This window comes from Pundamilia nyererei, unplaced genomic scaffold, assembly GCF_000239375.1.
Source record: "Pundamilia nyererei isolate P.nyererei 1_Seehausen unplaced genomic scaffold, PunNye1.0 scaffold00073, whole genome shotgun sequence".
In the NCBI taxonomy this organism is placed as follows: domain Eukaryota; kingdom Metazoa; phylum Chordata; class Actinopteri; order Cichliformes; family Cichlidae; genus Pundamilia; species Pundamilia nyererei.
The window spans coordinates 590,743-606,641 of record NW_005187474.1 but is presented as its reverse complement, the minus strand read 5'-3'; the positions used below and the strand labels follow the sequence as shown (position 1 = coordinate 606,641).

The following is a 15,899-nucleotide window of genomic DNA, read 5'->3' as shown; positions in this document are numbered from 1 at the left end:
ACCCAGGTTAACTTTATTCTCCACCTCTCCTGTGACTCAGAGTGGACTCCTGCAAGAAGTTTTTCATAAAGTTTAAACATCAAAAACACATTCTTAATTATATAATTTGTACTACGTCATTTAAAAATAATTTACTAAAATTAATATCGCTTTTGTAAAGAAAACTAGTTTTCTTTACAATAACTTCAAGTAAAAAGAAAACACATAACGCAATTAAATGCAGCCTGCTTCTTAAACATATATGCAATTGTTTTACAAATAGAAATGAAAACAGTGCACAGCTCTTAAAAATTGTATGACAATCCATGTAAAATCTTAGGACGAAGCAGGGTTGAGCAAATGGTCAATATAATTTTAACATTACTAACCCCGCCGAGATCAGTCATGGCAGTCTTTATGTTTGCAACCCTGATTGATCGTATATACATCTGTGTGAGTGTTGTGCCAAAGTCTGGATATTATCCAGCTCTAAACACGTCTATAAAGTAGAAACACTTCGTGCACTCTTTTAGGGGAAGGGGGCTAACATCTAACAGCAACAATCGAAATATAAACAATAGTTTTTCAAGAATTGTGTAAGAGCCAGCACATTTTGTAGTTCTCATTTTGACTATCAATGTAGCTTGCCATCACCAGTGTGTGAATGTGTGTGTGAATGGGTGGATGACTGGATATGTAAAGCGCTTTGGGGTCCTTAGGGACTAGTAAAGCGCTATATAAATACAGGCCATTTACCATTTACCATTTATCACCTGTATCTGATAGGTTTGTCCGTTTGTCAGCAGCCTTGTTTGAACAATAAAGCATCCAAACTTTTACGTGAACAGTAATACTTGGACTTTTTGTCCATGCTTCTCTCTGTTGTACGTTTAGTGTCATCCCAGAAAGTTGATCCTGTTCATGTGGATGTTGCGCTTTCAGTGCGAGAAATGTTTTGTCAGTCATCCAAGTGAGTTCTTCAGTCTCAATTTTAAAGAGACTGGAGAAGTCACATGGGATTTCCTTACTTTGATGATGTTGCACGCAAACTGAGTTGCTTTTATAGTTCAGTATCAAACTCCAAAGCATCGAAATGACTGGCTTGGTTGTGCAACACAACCTTCTATACAGTTCTGGCATATATTGTACAGCTTTCAAATTATTTAATCAATTGTAGCAAAAAAAAAACATGTTAATGTTAATTACAGCTATTTAACACCGTACCAGCATCACCAGCTCACAAAATCCGCTCATGCCTCTCAATATCTCTATTATCGCTCTGTTATCTGCCTCCAGATAATATATCAGATATATAAATGCAAGTAGCCACATTTTAAAACAGTATTTCTTTGTATTATCTCATTTGGATAGAGATAAACTCATATTTATCTTGCTCTCTTTTTCCATATTGTGACTAGCATCACTAATATTCTCCAGTACAGACTTAAAAGCTAGCTAAGGACACACCGTTTGTGTTTCCTTAAAAGGATCTCCTTGGGATTTTTCTTTCCTTTTTTCAGCTAGGTTTGTTTTGCTTCTCAGGACGTGTCCTTGTGGTGACTCTGCACATGTCACTTAGGTTACAATAGACATCAGCCAAGGGATTAAAGATAATCGGACATGATGGTGACAGGAGCTCTGTGCAGAGAAATGAAGAAGTTATACACCAGTACACATTATTCCATTTTTATTTACTCAGTCAGCTGCTGACTTTCCACTGCATCGCCTTCCAGCTTCCAACATTTCAAGAATGTTGCGAAGTGCTTAAATGAGATGTAGTAGTGATGCTGAAAATAGACCAGAAACAAAAAAAATGTGTTAAGAGTGTCACAGTGTGGGAGCCGAGTAAGGACGAACCGAGATATGAGGGAAAACATCTGTGTATTTATAGGTGGCTGGCTAGATTTCAAATCCAGATATTACTCTAATGCAGCTATAGTTAGCGCTGGCATTAAATCAAGTTGCTGTTGATGGAATGTAGTAAAAATAACACGCTGATGAATTTGGTATGTTTGAGCAGTAAACCAATTCCATCTGTGAATTTCCACAGGGGAAGCGAGGCACCTTTCTCTCCTCCTTTATAAATCCCAGCTGTGGCTTTAACTGTCTGAGGGTCAAATGCTGAATGCCTTCTTCATGATGCATACGAGAGCATAAACGTTTTCTGTAATTTGTATTTAGGTGAACATTGCTTTAAAAAGCAATAAATTCTCGAATTCTTGAAGGCAAGATCTACAGCTCCTTACCCGTGGGTTTTTTTATTTATTTAGGAGGGAGGTGAATTACTGGAAGTCTGGAGCAAAGAGGTGAGTGTTTCAGGGGAAGTTTTTATTTTTTTACTTAGTGAGAGAAGGATTCTGATCAGCATTTTCAAAGCAAATGAATGTTTCCTGTCTCCACGCTGTCATGAAAGCAGCACAAGTATGTCTTGATGCTGTTCGTGATGTGGTTTCACGCATGACAGGACAGATGGTATACGTTTCCTGCCAGTTATGCTATTTATCTGTTTTAGCCTGGAGAAAATACGTGTTTGCTCATGGGAGACGTTACAATGCACCACAGGGTCGCTCAGCCTTGGCTAAAGGATAGGATTTGGATCATTTATGTTTTCACAGAAAATTTGCGCTCAGGATTCAGTGTTCTGTTTGTTAAAACTGTGAGGGTGAAAGCAGGGTTGAAATGAAAGATGATCTAATCTCAGGGCAAATTTGTCAGGCGTTTGAAATGAGTTTGACAAACTGGACATTGAACATAACATGAACACATGAAATCAAACAAGTGGAGAGTGAGAGTGAACACTTCATGAGTCTAGGACCTTAACAGTACCACCGATTCTGATGGGAAATTTCACTTCTGTTATAATTTTTCCATGTTGTCCAAGTGGCACAGTGACCAGTAGAAGTTTATTTGCTCAGAGGTTCACAGTAGGCCACTCCTGTTTACTGAAAGCACAATTTACTCCTAATTACCAGAACTACACGATCCACACATTAGTTTGTATCATGGACTTAAAAAGCAGGACTATCTCTGTCTCGTTACATAGTTACTTAGAAGATAAGTACGATGAGCTGCTCTTGTGTCATCAGTCTGACGCAAGTTTGGATTTTCTTTCTTTTTGGTGTCAAACAGCTTGTGGACTTGCAGTGTGCGATAAATCATGTTGGTGCCTGAAGCTGGACTCGCATCTGAGAATCGCTGCCTCTACAACTAACATCAGACAGAGTGAAATATTTTCCATTGGTTGGCGTAAACATGGCTCATTTTGAATGGGAACTGTTTTCAAAGGCCTGCTGCATACATTTTGAATGACTGGTAGTCTGGCATTTTCAGATTAGTCTGAATCATTTGGTTTTGGACAGACTGACGGTATTACAGCCCAAGAGCATTTTCTGTTTTGTAAACCATACAGGCCACAAAGAACATGTTTAGTTTCACAGATTCATATTGTTATTTCAGACGACACGTTTTTGCTCAAAGCTGCCATGCCGACAGTTTTTTTTAAATCCGATATATCAATGGAAGAATGTAAAAAACAATGCAAAGGGTTCACTTGCAACAAAACTTTATCGCGTCAACCTGCAGTTCCCCTCAGCTTTATAGAGCTGTTTCGCTTCAGTTCATTGTTTCGCAGGTAGGACAATGATTTTATTGTTTTGGTTTATTCTCACTGAGACTCATAGTGTTGCTTTTGGCCAGAGTGGGCAGCTTCTTTCTGCTTAAAAGCTTGAAAACCCACCAGTACTCTACCAGTTCCAGCAGACAGAAGTGGCTCATTAAACAGCTACATTTACAGAGTTTTCCCGCAAGAATTACTGAAGAACAACACAGAGCTGAGACTGAGTGAATATTGGTCTGAATTCAATCAAGTGGGCGCAAACGCAACTACACTATGTGATAAAAATGCGCTGCAACTGTTGCATGGATTAGCTTTTAGGTCTGCCATCTAAAAGGTGACATTTTATTATATTATTATATTTTGTATTGTCGGCCATATGTAGTGACGTCTTTGAAGAAAATGATGTCACTGACTCAGTATCTGGCCAAATGTCAAACACTATAATCACTGTCCTAGCGGACCACAATAGTTAATGGTAAAGGGCACATTTGATTTTCTAGACACCGTGTGATCAGAAACACAACTCAACATCACTCCTAGTAGGTCAGGTCTACTAGATGAGCATTCAACCACCATGTACATCTTCACAGTATCAACTTTTCAGTTTCTTTGGCCTACTCTAAAAATCAATTCATTCTCAAAATAATGCAGAAAACATACAAATTTCCTTTAAAGGAAAATAGAAACTGTGTGACGAGACAATGAGAGAACAATGGTGCCCTCAGGCACAGTTAAAGTAACAAAATTAGAGGAAAGCCACAATAAAAGCTTAATGGTGAGAAACCTCACAGGTCTGCTGTTACTCCCACTGTAAAGTCCTTCACAATGTCCTTGGAGGAAGTTATTTAGATTTTTAAAGAATATCCTGCCTCTGGGAATGACAATTTGAAGAGTTTGGGGGATTTTAGCAGGATGTAAAGGGTGGTTTTTGTGGATGTGAGTGAAGTTCATTGCAGATAAATCAAGTAAGACCTGTCAAATTTGTTATACGGTAAGAGATGTGTGATTTTAATCTCTTCCGGTTTAAGAGTGAAGACTGCTGGTCTGCCTTTTTAAGGAATTATGATGATTCCACAGGTCCAGTCTCTAATCTTTCTGCCATGACACATGAGGATGATTTTCACAGACAGATTGAAGCTGCTCCTATTTGACTCCTCCAAAGGTTTCTAGCAGAAACAACCAGACGACGCTCTTCCCTACTCCCACTCAGTTTGTCATTCCAGGCCTTTCAACATCTGCTAACCTATTCTGAGCAGAGCAGCTGCTGTACTTTGACCTTCTGTCACTAAAACCTTCTGTAATTGTCTTATTTCTAGACTTTTTTAAAGAACACGCTTGGATAAGCTGCGTAAGTGCATGCCTGCCATATGCTGCAGACATTACTATAAATACTTTCAATTTCACGTTGTCTCCTTGTGTCTCAGCATACATCCTTACTCCTAACCTTTAACAGGTTGGATCCATTCATCACATAAGGAGGAAAAAAAGGTTTTTCCATTAAAAAAAAAAGTTCCCTGGCATTTAGCCCTCAAATAAAACGGCCTCAACCTGTAAGTCATCCAAACATCTATTGTCCTTAAAAGGAGTGCTGTATTCACATTTCCCTCCCAAGTTAATAAAGACTTCCCATGACCAGGCTTAAGCTATATGCTTCTGAGGGAATGGTTTGGCTAAGAACGGAGCTCTTCATCTCAGCCAAGCATGAGGCGTTTAAAGTGCAGATCAGAGCCTTTTGCAGTCTGACGTCATCCTCCCCGCACCCACCATGATGGAGCTGCTCCGTGAGCATGAATGAGCTTGGTGCACTGCCATCTTGTTGATCAGATGAAAGTCTAGCTCTAGCACTAGAATTTAAGGCTAAGATTAATTCACACGGTAGCCATGTTCATTAAAATCGTGCAAGCTTTGTGCTTTATGCTTACGTTATGGGTGCGTGGGAAAAATCCATTCGGGGAGCAGGAATGAATGTCAAGGGAAAAGAGTGGTTGGTAAAGGTGTGAGTTATGCTCTGTTGTGCCAAATAAATGGGTCCTGAGTGTGAACCGGAGCACAGAAATAGTATTTTGGCAGAAGTCTTGTTCCAGAGCGAGGGAGTGTTCAGCTTAACTTGTTTTCTTTCAAAACACGCGGCGTAGCAAGCTGATCTGTGTCCTGTGAATTCAATACATATGAATAATAAACCGGGAAGCACTTGTATCGAGCCTGTTGTAAAAGAAGCAAACTGCTTTAACGTGCCGATTTTTCATCCTACAGCCAATAATTTACAGCTAAGGTGGGTACTGCTGGAAAACAGCTGCCTCCTGCTGAGTTTTGGCATCTCCACAGTATTGACTGGAACCTTTAATGAGTAATTTTGCCCCAGAGATGATCAAAAGTTTCAGACTTCTGTTCAGTGACGGTGCATAATATTTCGCCTTTTTATTGGCAGTTCTCTCTCCAGAGATGGATTTTTTTCACATGGTTTAAATCTGTATGGGAAATTTTAAAAAATCACTACAGCATCCACAGACCGAGACCAGGAGATAGAAAGGGACAAAAATATTTTTAGTCCAACAGAAACAGATATTGCATATAATGAGCCATATAATGAGGATTTGTGTGGTAGCCATTGATGATTACAATGCTAGACCCTGTTTCTGAGCAACTAGTGTTAGGGCTAATTCAGAGCTATATGTTTAACACGAATTACTGGCCTCCAAATATCAGAAATTCCACTCATGTCATTGTCCTATCTGATCTGAGACCCGTGCCGCACCCTGCGGCTTCTGTGTTTAAATGAGGCTTAACACAGTGCAAGCCTGTTGAGTGGCAGAATGGCCTCTCACAAGTCTGCCTCTGAACTTCACCAGCATGTAAGGAGCAGTTATTGCTTCAATTTCCATAATAATATAGGTAGCAGGCGGTAAACACTAGCAACTGTCTTTTTCAGCTGGACCTCAGGAGCTCCTCTGTTCCATAAATACAGGAACTAAAAGAAGGATCAGGTGGGAGTAAATGGCCCAGCGAGGGGTGCGTATCCGGGTGGGGCAATTGGCGGCATTGATCCAGGGATAATAAAAGCTTAGGCCAAGTGTTACCAAACAGAGTCTGGTTCTTCTAATGTGAGTGCGCTGTTAGTCTTGGGAGCTCACGAGTCAATTAGCAGTCTTCGGTCCGGTGCGTCAAGGATTAAGTGATCCTACATCTCTACAAAAACAGATGCTCTGTTATGATTGACAACAGCAAGCTCATTGGGATGTTTCTTAATATTTACATGCACACAGAGGTCACTTTTAGGCAGGACATTGGACAAAAATACCCCACTTTTATTTCTAGCCATTACGTCCTCCAGTTCCCTTGTGGCTTGTGAAAATGCGAGATAAGCAGTGGGAATTTGGGACTGGAGACCCAAGCAGTTATCTCCCAGGGGGTCAGTTCACTCAGAGGCCAGCGGAAAGGGGCCATTTCATGCATTCGGCTTTAATTGCCGCTAACACTGAGGGCTTTGCCAGTGCTTCATACATATCCTGCAATAACTAATTGTGTCACAAATTTGTTACCTCCCAGCTTAGGTGACCTGCCAGTAGAACAACACTGAGAGGAATGAGCTGAACGGTGGATTTGAGATGAAAAATCTTGTTTCTGAATGAAGATTTTAAAGACGCCATCTTGCTTTGCTACCTGAGTAACTTATTATTATTAAGAAAATGATTGCTTTTTTTAATCCGGAAAATAAAATCGAAGTCAGATTTATTTATTTTTTGGGCAGGAGATCCAAGCACACGATGGCAGAAATTAATTAAAAACGCTCGGATATTATCTGTCTTTATCTGTGATGAGCACCGTTTCCCAAATGAGCCTTAAATCATCTGTTTTTGTCATGCGCTGCACTAACGTTTGCTCTTTCCTGCTATAACTCTCTCATTGCTGATGATTTGGGTGGGTTTGGCACTGGTGATGCCTCATGTCAAAGCCCAGACTGGCCCTGTGCCTGCCTGAGGAAAGAGGATGGGTGGGTGGACAAAAAGAGAGAGAAAGTGCAAAAGAACGAGTGGCCACCGGAAGACACCGGGAAGCCCTTTGTGTTGACATTGTGGGCTTGGCTCCATGTTAGCTGACATCAGTCAAGGACTGGGACACCGGTTGCAGTTGGAGCTCATGTGTGTGTGTGTGTTTTTCTGCTGCAGCTTTTAGATAGCGAGACCAAAACTAGACCCGGCAAGCTGCCTTCAAAGAGCTGAGTAGACAAAGAGATGAAAAACCAACATCAGTATCAGCTTTTCCCATGTATGTCTTTCAGTGCTGTCATCTAATGAGGATGCAGGATTTGATCACATTTAGCTCTGTTTTCTTTCTGTCTGCGTTTCCAAACCCGATGCCAAATCAAACACTTCTTTTATGGTCTCAGATGGAGTCGCCAGGAATGCCAATATATCTCTCAGAGGCAGTGCCAGCAGGTTTTTTTTAAAGAAAAAAAAGTGCCTTGCTTAGAATCTGTACTGGTGGTTGTGCTTTTGTCATATTTAACGATGTTTAAAGATGAATTGATGTTGATGAGATGTGTCAGCCATCCATACAAACCAATTCACGTGATTTTATCACGTCTGCGTGCAGCCCTGGCAGACTGATCACTACGATATGACATTTTCAGACTGTGTGATCTTCCGGTAATCTGCAGTGTAATGTGTCTTTGCGCCAGGCGTTAATCAGAGAAAGATGTTAAATTACTGCAGTCACCCAGACAGCTGCATGACAGTTATATATCTGAGGTTACATTTAGTTTTAGTGTGTCTGTGGTTGGACAGATTCCCCTGCATTAGCCTTGTTTTTGCTCTCCACAGAAGGACGTTAAGGACGTGTTCACAGCCATCACATTCGAGGTGGCTTACAGCCTGGGGACCCACGTGCTGACAGGACCCCAGGAGCGAGACCTGCCCGCGCTCACTCCAGTGCTGCGATGGAGGAAAGGGAAGAAGATTGCAGCGAGGAATGAAGTACGGAGAGCTTTTTAAGTGTGAAGTGAAGGGGATTGCTTTAAAAACGAATCCTGAAGAGTAAAATTCATGTTTTTCACAGCAGTATCTGCAACACCTAATAAAGTTTGATGCTGACTCTTTATGGAGAAATATTGTCAGCCGTTGGATTTAAAGTAGCCTGTCTTTGAGGATCATGAACAGCTATTTCACTGCGTGTTTTTCAAATATTTGCAGGATTAAAGCAGGATCTTGAGGGAAAACCAATAACTGACTGAGTTTCTTCTTTGGGAAAAAAAGAAAGCCGATCCCATCATTAAAGTAAATTGCAGGAATCACAGGATTTGTCATTCTTAAAATCAAATCTTGTGTAACAGTACGATAAATATGTTCAGACTAAATCCACATTCACTGTAATTTTCATTCTATTTTCACAAATTACACAAATACAGTGAAATGTTACTTATAAGATGTTCTGTCTATTTAAGTGTGCCTTGCTCTTATTGTAAAAGGTTGACAGTTAATTCCTACCAGCTCAATTTATGATATATTTCATTTCCTGACTAAAAGTGACCCCCGCCAAACCTGATATTAAAAGACAGAAGTGTCTTCCTGCAAACCACAGTAGGAATGAAGGAAATGGCTCCAATGTGGGGTTGTAATGATTTGGTGTTGGTTACCAGCTTATTATTGCCTGTGTTAGCTTTTCTTGAGTGGAGTCCAAAAAGACTGATTCATTTATTTTCTTTGCGAGCACCTCTAACCTGGACCACATGTGTTTCCCCCGGTGTATGCACTTCTTGAAAGAGCGAGGCAGTTGCATTTCAGCATCTACAGAATCCGTTTGATCTGAAACTCATCAACTTTGCATCAGACTTTAACGCTCGACTTAAATTTCCCTTCATGATTTAAACCAAAGCCCATCCTCTGACTAATTAAGGGAAAGATAGCTTTGTGGATGCAAAACTACTGGACAGCTCACACAGCAAAGCAACACCGCCCCCTGAATGTGGAGTCGGTGTGTTCAGGGCATGAGGTCATCTGAACTGTGTACTGTACTGTTTCCTTTTCAGACTTGGTTTGAGAAGAACTGCCTGTCAGACGACTGTGCCGCGGACCTGAGGCTTCATGGGAAACTGTTGCTTTCTGGGTAAAAACATTTTACTTCGTAGCTCAGATTCATTCTTTTCTTCCAGTACTAAGGAAGCAAGCTGACATCATAGGCTATGAGGGTGTGGGTAGTGGAACTCTGACGCATGCTTGGAGAGGATCCATGGTTTTTTTTTCCATAGTTAGGGAGTTCCCTTTCCATTATTATCTATCTCCTGTTCTCTCCTCAACAGTTTATGTCTGTCATCCTAACAACTCATTTGTCTGCATATATTCTTTGTTGTGCTCCAAAAACAAACAGCTATTCTCCTGCAGGTGCACTTCTCTTTGTACACTAAAAATTTCAAATAAAAATGCAGGCTACTTAATACAAAGCTGTACTTACTGCTCTTCAAGTGATTGTTTTTAATTGCTGAAGTACGCTGTTTACTCTGTGCACCCACCAGCTTGCATAGCAAACCCCATCTGGCCCTTGGAGGAGTGAAGAACGTCTCTCTGAACCTGACCATCTCCAACGCTGGCGATGACGCCTATGACACAAACATCTACTTGAACTTCTCCAGGGAAGTTTTCTACATCAACTTCTGGCAGAAGGTCTGTGATTCTTGAAGTATCTGCTATTTATTTACTCTGGTTCACATATTTATATCTAAAATCTGACAGTTTGTTTTTTCGCTTTAGTAACGTACAAGCGAAGCTGAGGCCGTAATGATTTACAAAAACCATATTTTGCACACACGTGTTAGATGGATGGCCTTGGTGTTCTGCTGTGATGTACATTTTCCCGAGGACTGTTTATTTAAAAAGACTATATGATTATATGTCAGGAACACAGTCTAAACAGTGGGAAAACCAGATCTGCATGATGACTGGGGAGCTTAAAGCTTTGCCCGAGCTGTGTAGGTAGACGTGAAGATGAAAGCATAAAAACCCAGAGAGCCCCAGCAGGAGGAGCAGCAGCAGCTGTCCCGTGTCAGAGGGCAGCTCCTCTGGCTGAGCTGTCAAACGCTCCTCTGACTCATTTAAGACAGACACACCATGTCATCAACAAATGAGCTGTATGCATGGGAACAAGGCACAACACACATTTGTATTTCCACAAGCTTGACTTATTCTTACTCTCGCAGGGCCACATTTAATTAGATATATGTGGATTATTCCTGACCTTCATGGGGATGGGGAATAATCAGACCTGCTCCTCATATAGTTTGACTTCTAATGATTTTAGCATTCTGTCGCTGTTAAAGAAATATCTACCCACTGCCATCCCACATTAAACCTGAGAGATTTTCCTTGCCGATCGATTTCACAGTGTCCACCTCTGCCTCTGCTCACGTCCTTTTGCTCACTTGTTGTCACAAAGGCTGCTTGTAGCTGAGCGTGACGCCACGTCAGATGCTGCACTTTGACAGCATTCATCAGGAAGGAGTTTCTGGACCTTGTGCTTATCTTCAGTTGGATGGTTTGTCGGGGCGGGGGGGTTTCATCCCTGTGATGGATGAGGCCATTGCGGTAAAAGATACAACCTGTGGCAGGATTTGAAACCCCCGACAATGGCGAAATTGAATTTAAACAGAATATACGCTGCAGGCAAATATTAGAAAAACACTGAGTGTGTTTCGGTTTCAAAGTTAATCTAATGAAAGCGACTGACTTTAAGTGTCAGATTACCAGCAGCCCCAGAGCCTCATTTTGTTCAGGAACCTGATAAGTCAAAGTTCTCTGCTGCACAAAGGGAGCAGGAAGCGAACAGTATGCGCAGGTGACAACGAGGCCGGTGAGAAGATTTACCGCTGTATGCGCTTTCACACACTTCTAATTACTACTGGAGAAGTCTGAGGTGATGATGTGACCCCTTTCTGGTGAAGTAAAGGTCAGCTCCTAACCCTCCCTTTAGGCTTTTTCTCCAGTGAGCAAAGCGTGAACTTGTACTCCCCTCATATTTAAGAGCGGAGTGGGTTATGGCTCTGTTGTTCTTGCAACACAAGCTGTCAGAAAACTGTGGAGCTGAATTGGTTTCAGGAGCTCTGCTGGCTTCTGTTTTGTTTTGTTTTTCTTTTTTTATTGAAATATTTTACGGAGTCAGTTTTAGCTGGACCTGTGACAAATGTCTCGTGTCTTTGTATTTTTCAGAGCACTCGGCTACATTTTTAACTTACTAATTTTTTACTTACTTTGCAAAAAGCCTTGCACACAAAGCAGAACTACATCTTAAATTGTGATTTGTTAGATTAAACTACTACATTGAGATTAGACTGGGTGCCAATTATGGGTTTGTGTAGAATAAGATTTGTATACGGTACATCGTAATATAACCAAAGAATGATCAAAGCTGTCCACATGTGTAAAGGAAAAGCTGCAGTTGTAGAGTTTGGAAGTAAAATTTAAACATGATGGGTTAATTAAAATGTAATCAAAATCATTGTTTCATGTAAGCAGTAATATGGGAATACACCAAGAGTTTGCTGTTTTAATATAAACCACTCTACATAATTATTGCTTTTACCTTTAACACTTCAAGTTCAGTTCGTTCATTTATTTTGAATGCACACATTTGTCATTCTGAGAGTTATGACCGCTTTCATTAAAGGAAAGGATCTGAATGCTTCTGCCATGGTGGGTTTCGGCTTATTTAACAGTTGGACCAAGTCAGCTTTGTGGTGAAAAGCCCAGAAGTTCCAGCAAAGAAATGTGTGAATTTCAGTGGACCCTCAGACCCAAGAATATATGAATCACCGATTTTCTTGGCAGTGAAGTGACACTTTACACATGCTGTGAAAGCAGAGGTACTGTAGCTCTTCATCTTCGTACCTGAGTGGAAAGCAAAAAGTAGGTGATGACACTGGTGTGGAAAAAGTAAACCAATATAAATCCAGTTGTCTAAATACCAAAGAAGACATGAAGAGACACGCAGAACATGCAGGACACAGGCCTCCTGTGTATTGTCATCCACATTGATGAACTGCACCAGTAGATGCTTCAGCTGACACTAAAGCAGGGTAAACAGTCCTGGTGATGTTTAATGACCCTACCATTTGCAAGAACTCCAGCATGTATGTGTTGCTGACAGAGAAAGAGAAGAAAATTGAAAATATGTCCGAATGCTCTGTTCTCTCTCAAGGGCTGCCAGGTGGGTGATGGGTAAACAGGCTGACTTTCCCAATCCTGCCCAGCCCCACGGGACAGGCAGTGTTTGCACAGCAGCACGGAGGAATACAGGAAGTAGAGGAAATTCCATCATTGGCAGTTATGCTGGGGTCCTCGTCCCCAGTTGCCCGGGGTCACCGTAGTCTCAATCGCAGAGCACAGCGCTGCTTATTTAAGCTGACTTAATGAAGATGTAGGGCACGACCACACCCTGGGCTGCTACTAAGAACTGCTGAATAAGGGGTAATGGGATGATACCGTGGATGGATTTCTACACTTTAATATGTCAGCACAGACAACCCTCACACTTCTTTCCTTTGTCATATTTGGAAAAGTGTTATAAACACAGACTCTAACTGGACAACAGCCCGTGCATGCAGATGCTTTGTATGACTTACCCAAAGCCTCTTTTCCAGGAGCGCTAGGCTGTCTCTTTTTTTAGATTTATAATTGTGAAGCATCTCTGCCCTCTTTCATTCTCCCAGCACATGAGCTCAGCTGACAGCCTCTCGGTGAACTCTCGCTAAAGGAATTCTTACTCCTCGTAAGGGTCAAGGCCTGAGTGTTTATATAGCGCAGCCGGTGAAGCTCTATATTGTTTAGACAAGCTTCCAAACACGCAGCCTGGACGTTTTCCAATTACCCACCCGCTAAGATGTGTGTGCCATCACTGCTTTGTGCATTCTTTGTTTAACCTAATCTTGAGTCGGTTTGTTTCTATTTTTTAATAATAATCTTTGACTACAACCCAAATGCTGGCAGGTATGTCCACCAGTCGCCATTGTTTTAACATCAAAAGCTACTACTGATTTTTTTCCACTATCAGAACCAGTTGCTCTGCGTCTTGCCTAGTGCTCCTTCCTCGCTGTGTCTTTGGTCACCGTGAGTGTCACCCCCTCTGTCTCCAGTCAGTCTGTCTTTATCGCATCCACTGACTCTCTCTGTCTATCTTTCTTTTTGCAGGAAGAGAAGGGTATTTCCTGTGAGCTTGTCGAGTTGGACTTCCTTCAGTGCCGAGTGGGATTTCCTTTCATGAGAGCGCAGACTAAGGTAGCTCAAACTAAGGTAGAATTAACTGCATGCAGTACTCGTGCTTTAACCTCCTCTGTAACCAGCCTCCTGCTGGGAATAGTTCAGTGTCAGACAGACAGACATACTTCATCGCATTAAAAAGCTTTTCATAGTTGAGAATATGACACCCCATATTATTCTGGGTTTTTTTTGTCTTTGCAGTATCATTTTGCAGTGATTTTTGACACGACTCGGCTCTCTGGAGAAGATGACACGTTGCAGTTCTTAGTTCAAGCAAAAAGGTGAGAAGCTCAAATATAACTGCAAATGTAAATATTGATCTACACAAATAATTGCAAGCGAAATATTCACTTTCACTGATCTTTGTTTCTTTTAGCGCCAATCCCGAGCACAATCTCTCCGACAACTTTTTGGATATCTCCATCCCTCTGATTCACGAGACCGACACCACTATCACTGGGTAAAAACGAGACAAATATGAATTCCACAACAGTGTAGTCACTGTTTTGCAAAATGTAAAGCTATCTCAGCGACTTGAGCTGGTTGCCCATCAGTTGGCTCACAGGAAGCGAGGGAGTGTTTGTCAGTATGGAGGATATCAACTTGAAAAGCCTTATCTGCGAATGCTTTATCACAGCTCTGCTTCACAGAGGAGGGAGAGAGAGATGTAAAACAGCTCGAATCTGCCAGAACTCTGGCATCTGATAAGGCTGCTGTCTTTAATGTGAAGGGAGCCTTAGAACAAAGCTGGACAAATATGTCTGCTGATAAAGGAAAAGCTTCTGTCGAGCCGAGCCCGACTCGAACCGAAAATTTTTATGGAACTTTTTAGAACATAATTTTGTCTCTTGTCATTTAAATAATTTTGTTTCCATGTTAATAAATTATCTTCCGTCACTTTCCTGAACTGCAGTGTGATTACACCAACCTCCTTTGTGTATGGAAACTCCATTGAAGACTCACGCTTTGTCCAATTAGAAGACATGGACTGCAACTTTCAACCTCTCAATCTCACTTTTCAGGTACTATAGGAAGAGAATAGATACCAAAATATGTATTAAAAATGCTTCTTTGTATATTTATCCGTCTTTTCTTTCTGTGTGATGTCTTTCCAGGCTATAAACAAGGGCCCCAGCAGGTTGCCTGGCTCCAGAGTGGACATCAGGATTCCCAACCGGCTGACTGGCAACGGAGCTGAGATGTTCCACATCATTGAAACACAGGTGGATGCCAGCAGTAGTCCATCTACATTATTCATCCAGACCAAATTGTTATTTATTAGTTTATTAACTTGCAGGAAGCCACATATTTAACTCATTTATCCAGCAAAAGCCTATCACTCTTGCTTGTTTTGCTCCTCATGGCACAGCTGTTTGTATCCACTCCAAAGCATTCTTTTATGTACTGAGAGCTGCTATACCTCTGGGTTTTTGTTCAGGACATGGGCAGTATGCTTAGCGTGGGGCACCACAGGACCAGTGAAAGTTGAAGCAAAAATGTTGACATTGCTATTGAAGCTGGCTGCCCATTTTGTTTCACAACATTTTGCATTTTGACAAAGAAACACAATACTCCTACCAGGTTGAAATATTTTCTTAACCCTTGCACAAAGCTTTTCATACAGGTAGATCATGGGGGTGCTCAAACTATTAATTGTATTGACTGTGAATGGGCAGACAGAGTTGACTGTATCCCACCCTCCTACAGCCATCTGGAATCACTTTAGGGGACTCAGACGGCTTGCACAAAATGGGAGTGGGACACCTGAAGGGGCTGGCTACTACACCGTACCATCCCTAGCCTGGAACCACATATCATAAAGCTGTTAACAAAGCATGCAGCCTGTGGCACATCGGACAGTAGCGCAGTTATGTTTTATAGTCAGGTTTTCTTACATTTTACACACATTTCCATTTGTTCGTGATATATAAAAGCTTCAGGCTTTTGCAGTTTTTCTGCACAAAATCTCCCATCCTGCCAAACTTAGTGCAGCTGCTGGTGGAGCCTATGGCTCTTCATGCCAGCAAATGCAGCAGAAACACAGGACACTGGAAAATTCTGCA

The 15,899-nt window shown here is 41.5% G+C and overlaps 1 protein-coding gene across 1 annotated transcript in view; it reads left to right on the top strand.

The window, feature by feature from the left end:
• Positions 1-15,899, top strand: part of itga9 (integrin, alpha 9) — a 48,648-nt gene that overhangs the window by 24,544 nt on the left and 8,205 nt on the right. The window contains exons 16-23 of the mRNA XM_005737068.1: positions 8,416-8,568; positions 9,621-9,697; positions 10,104-10,251; positions 13,768-13,854; positions 14,038-14,117; positions 14,213-14,296; positions 14,750-14,858; positions 14,952-15,059. Coding sequence (XP_005737125.1) covers positions 8,416-8,568; positions 9,621-9,697; positions 10,104-10,251; positions 13,768-13,854; positions 14,038-14,117; positions 14,213-14,296; positions 14,750-14,858; positions 14,952-15,059 — 846 coding nt within the window. The remainder of the gene's footprint in view (positions 1-8,415; positions 8,569-9,620; positions 9,698-10,103; positions 10,252-13,767; positions 13,855-14,037; positions 14,118-14,212; positions 14,297-14,749; positions 14,859-14,951; positions 15,060-15,899) is intronic.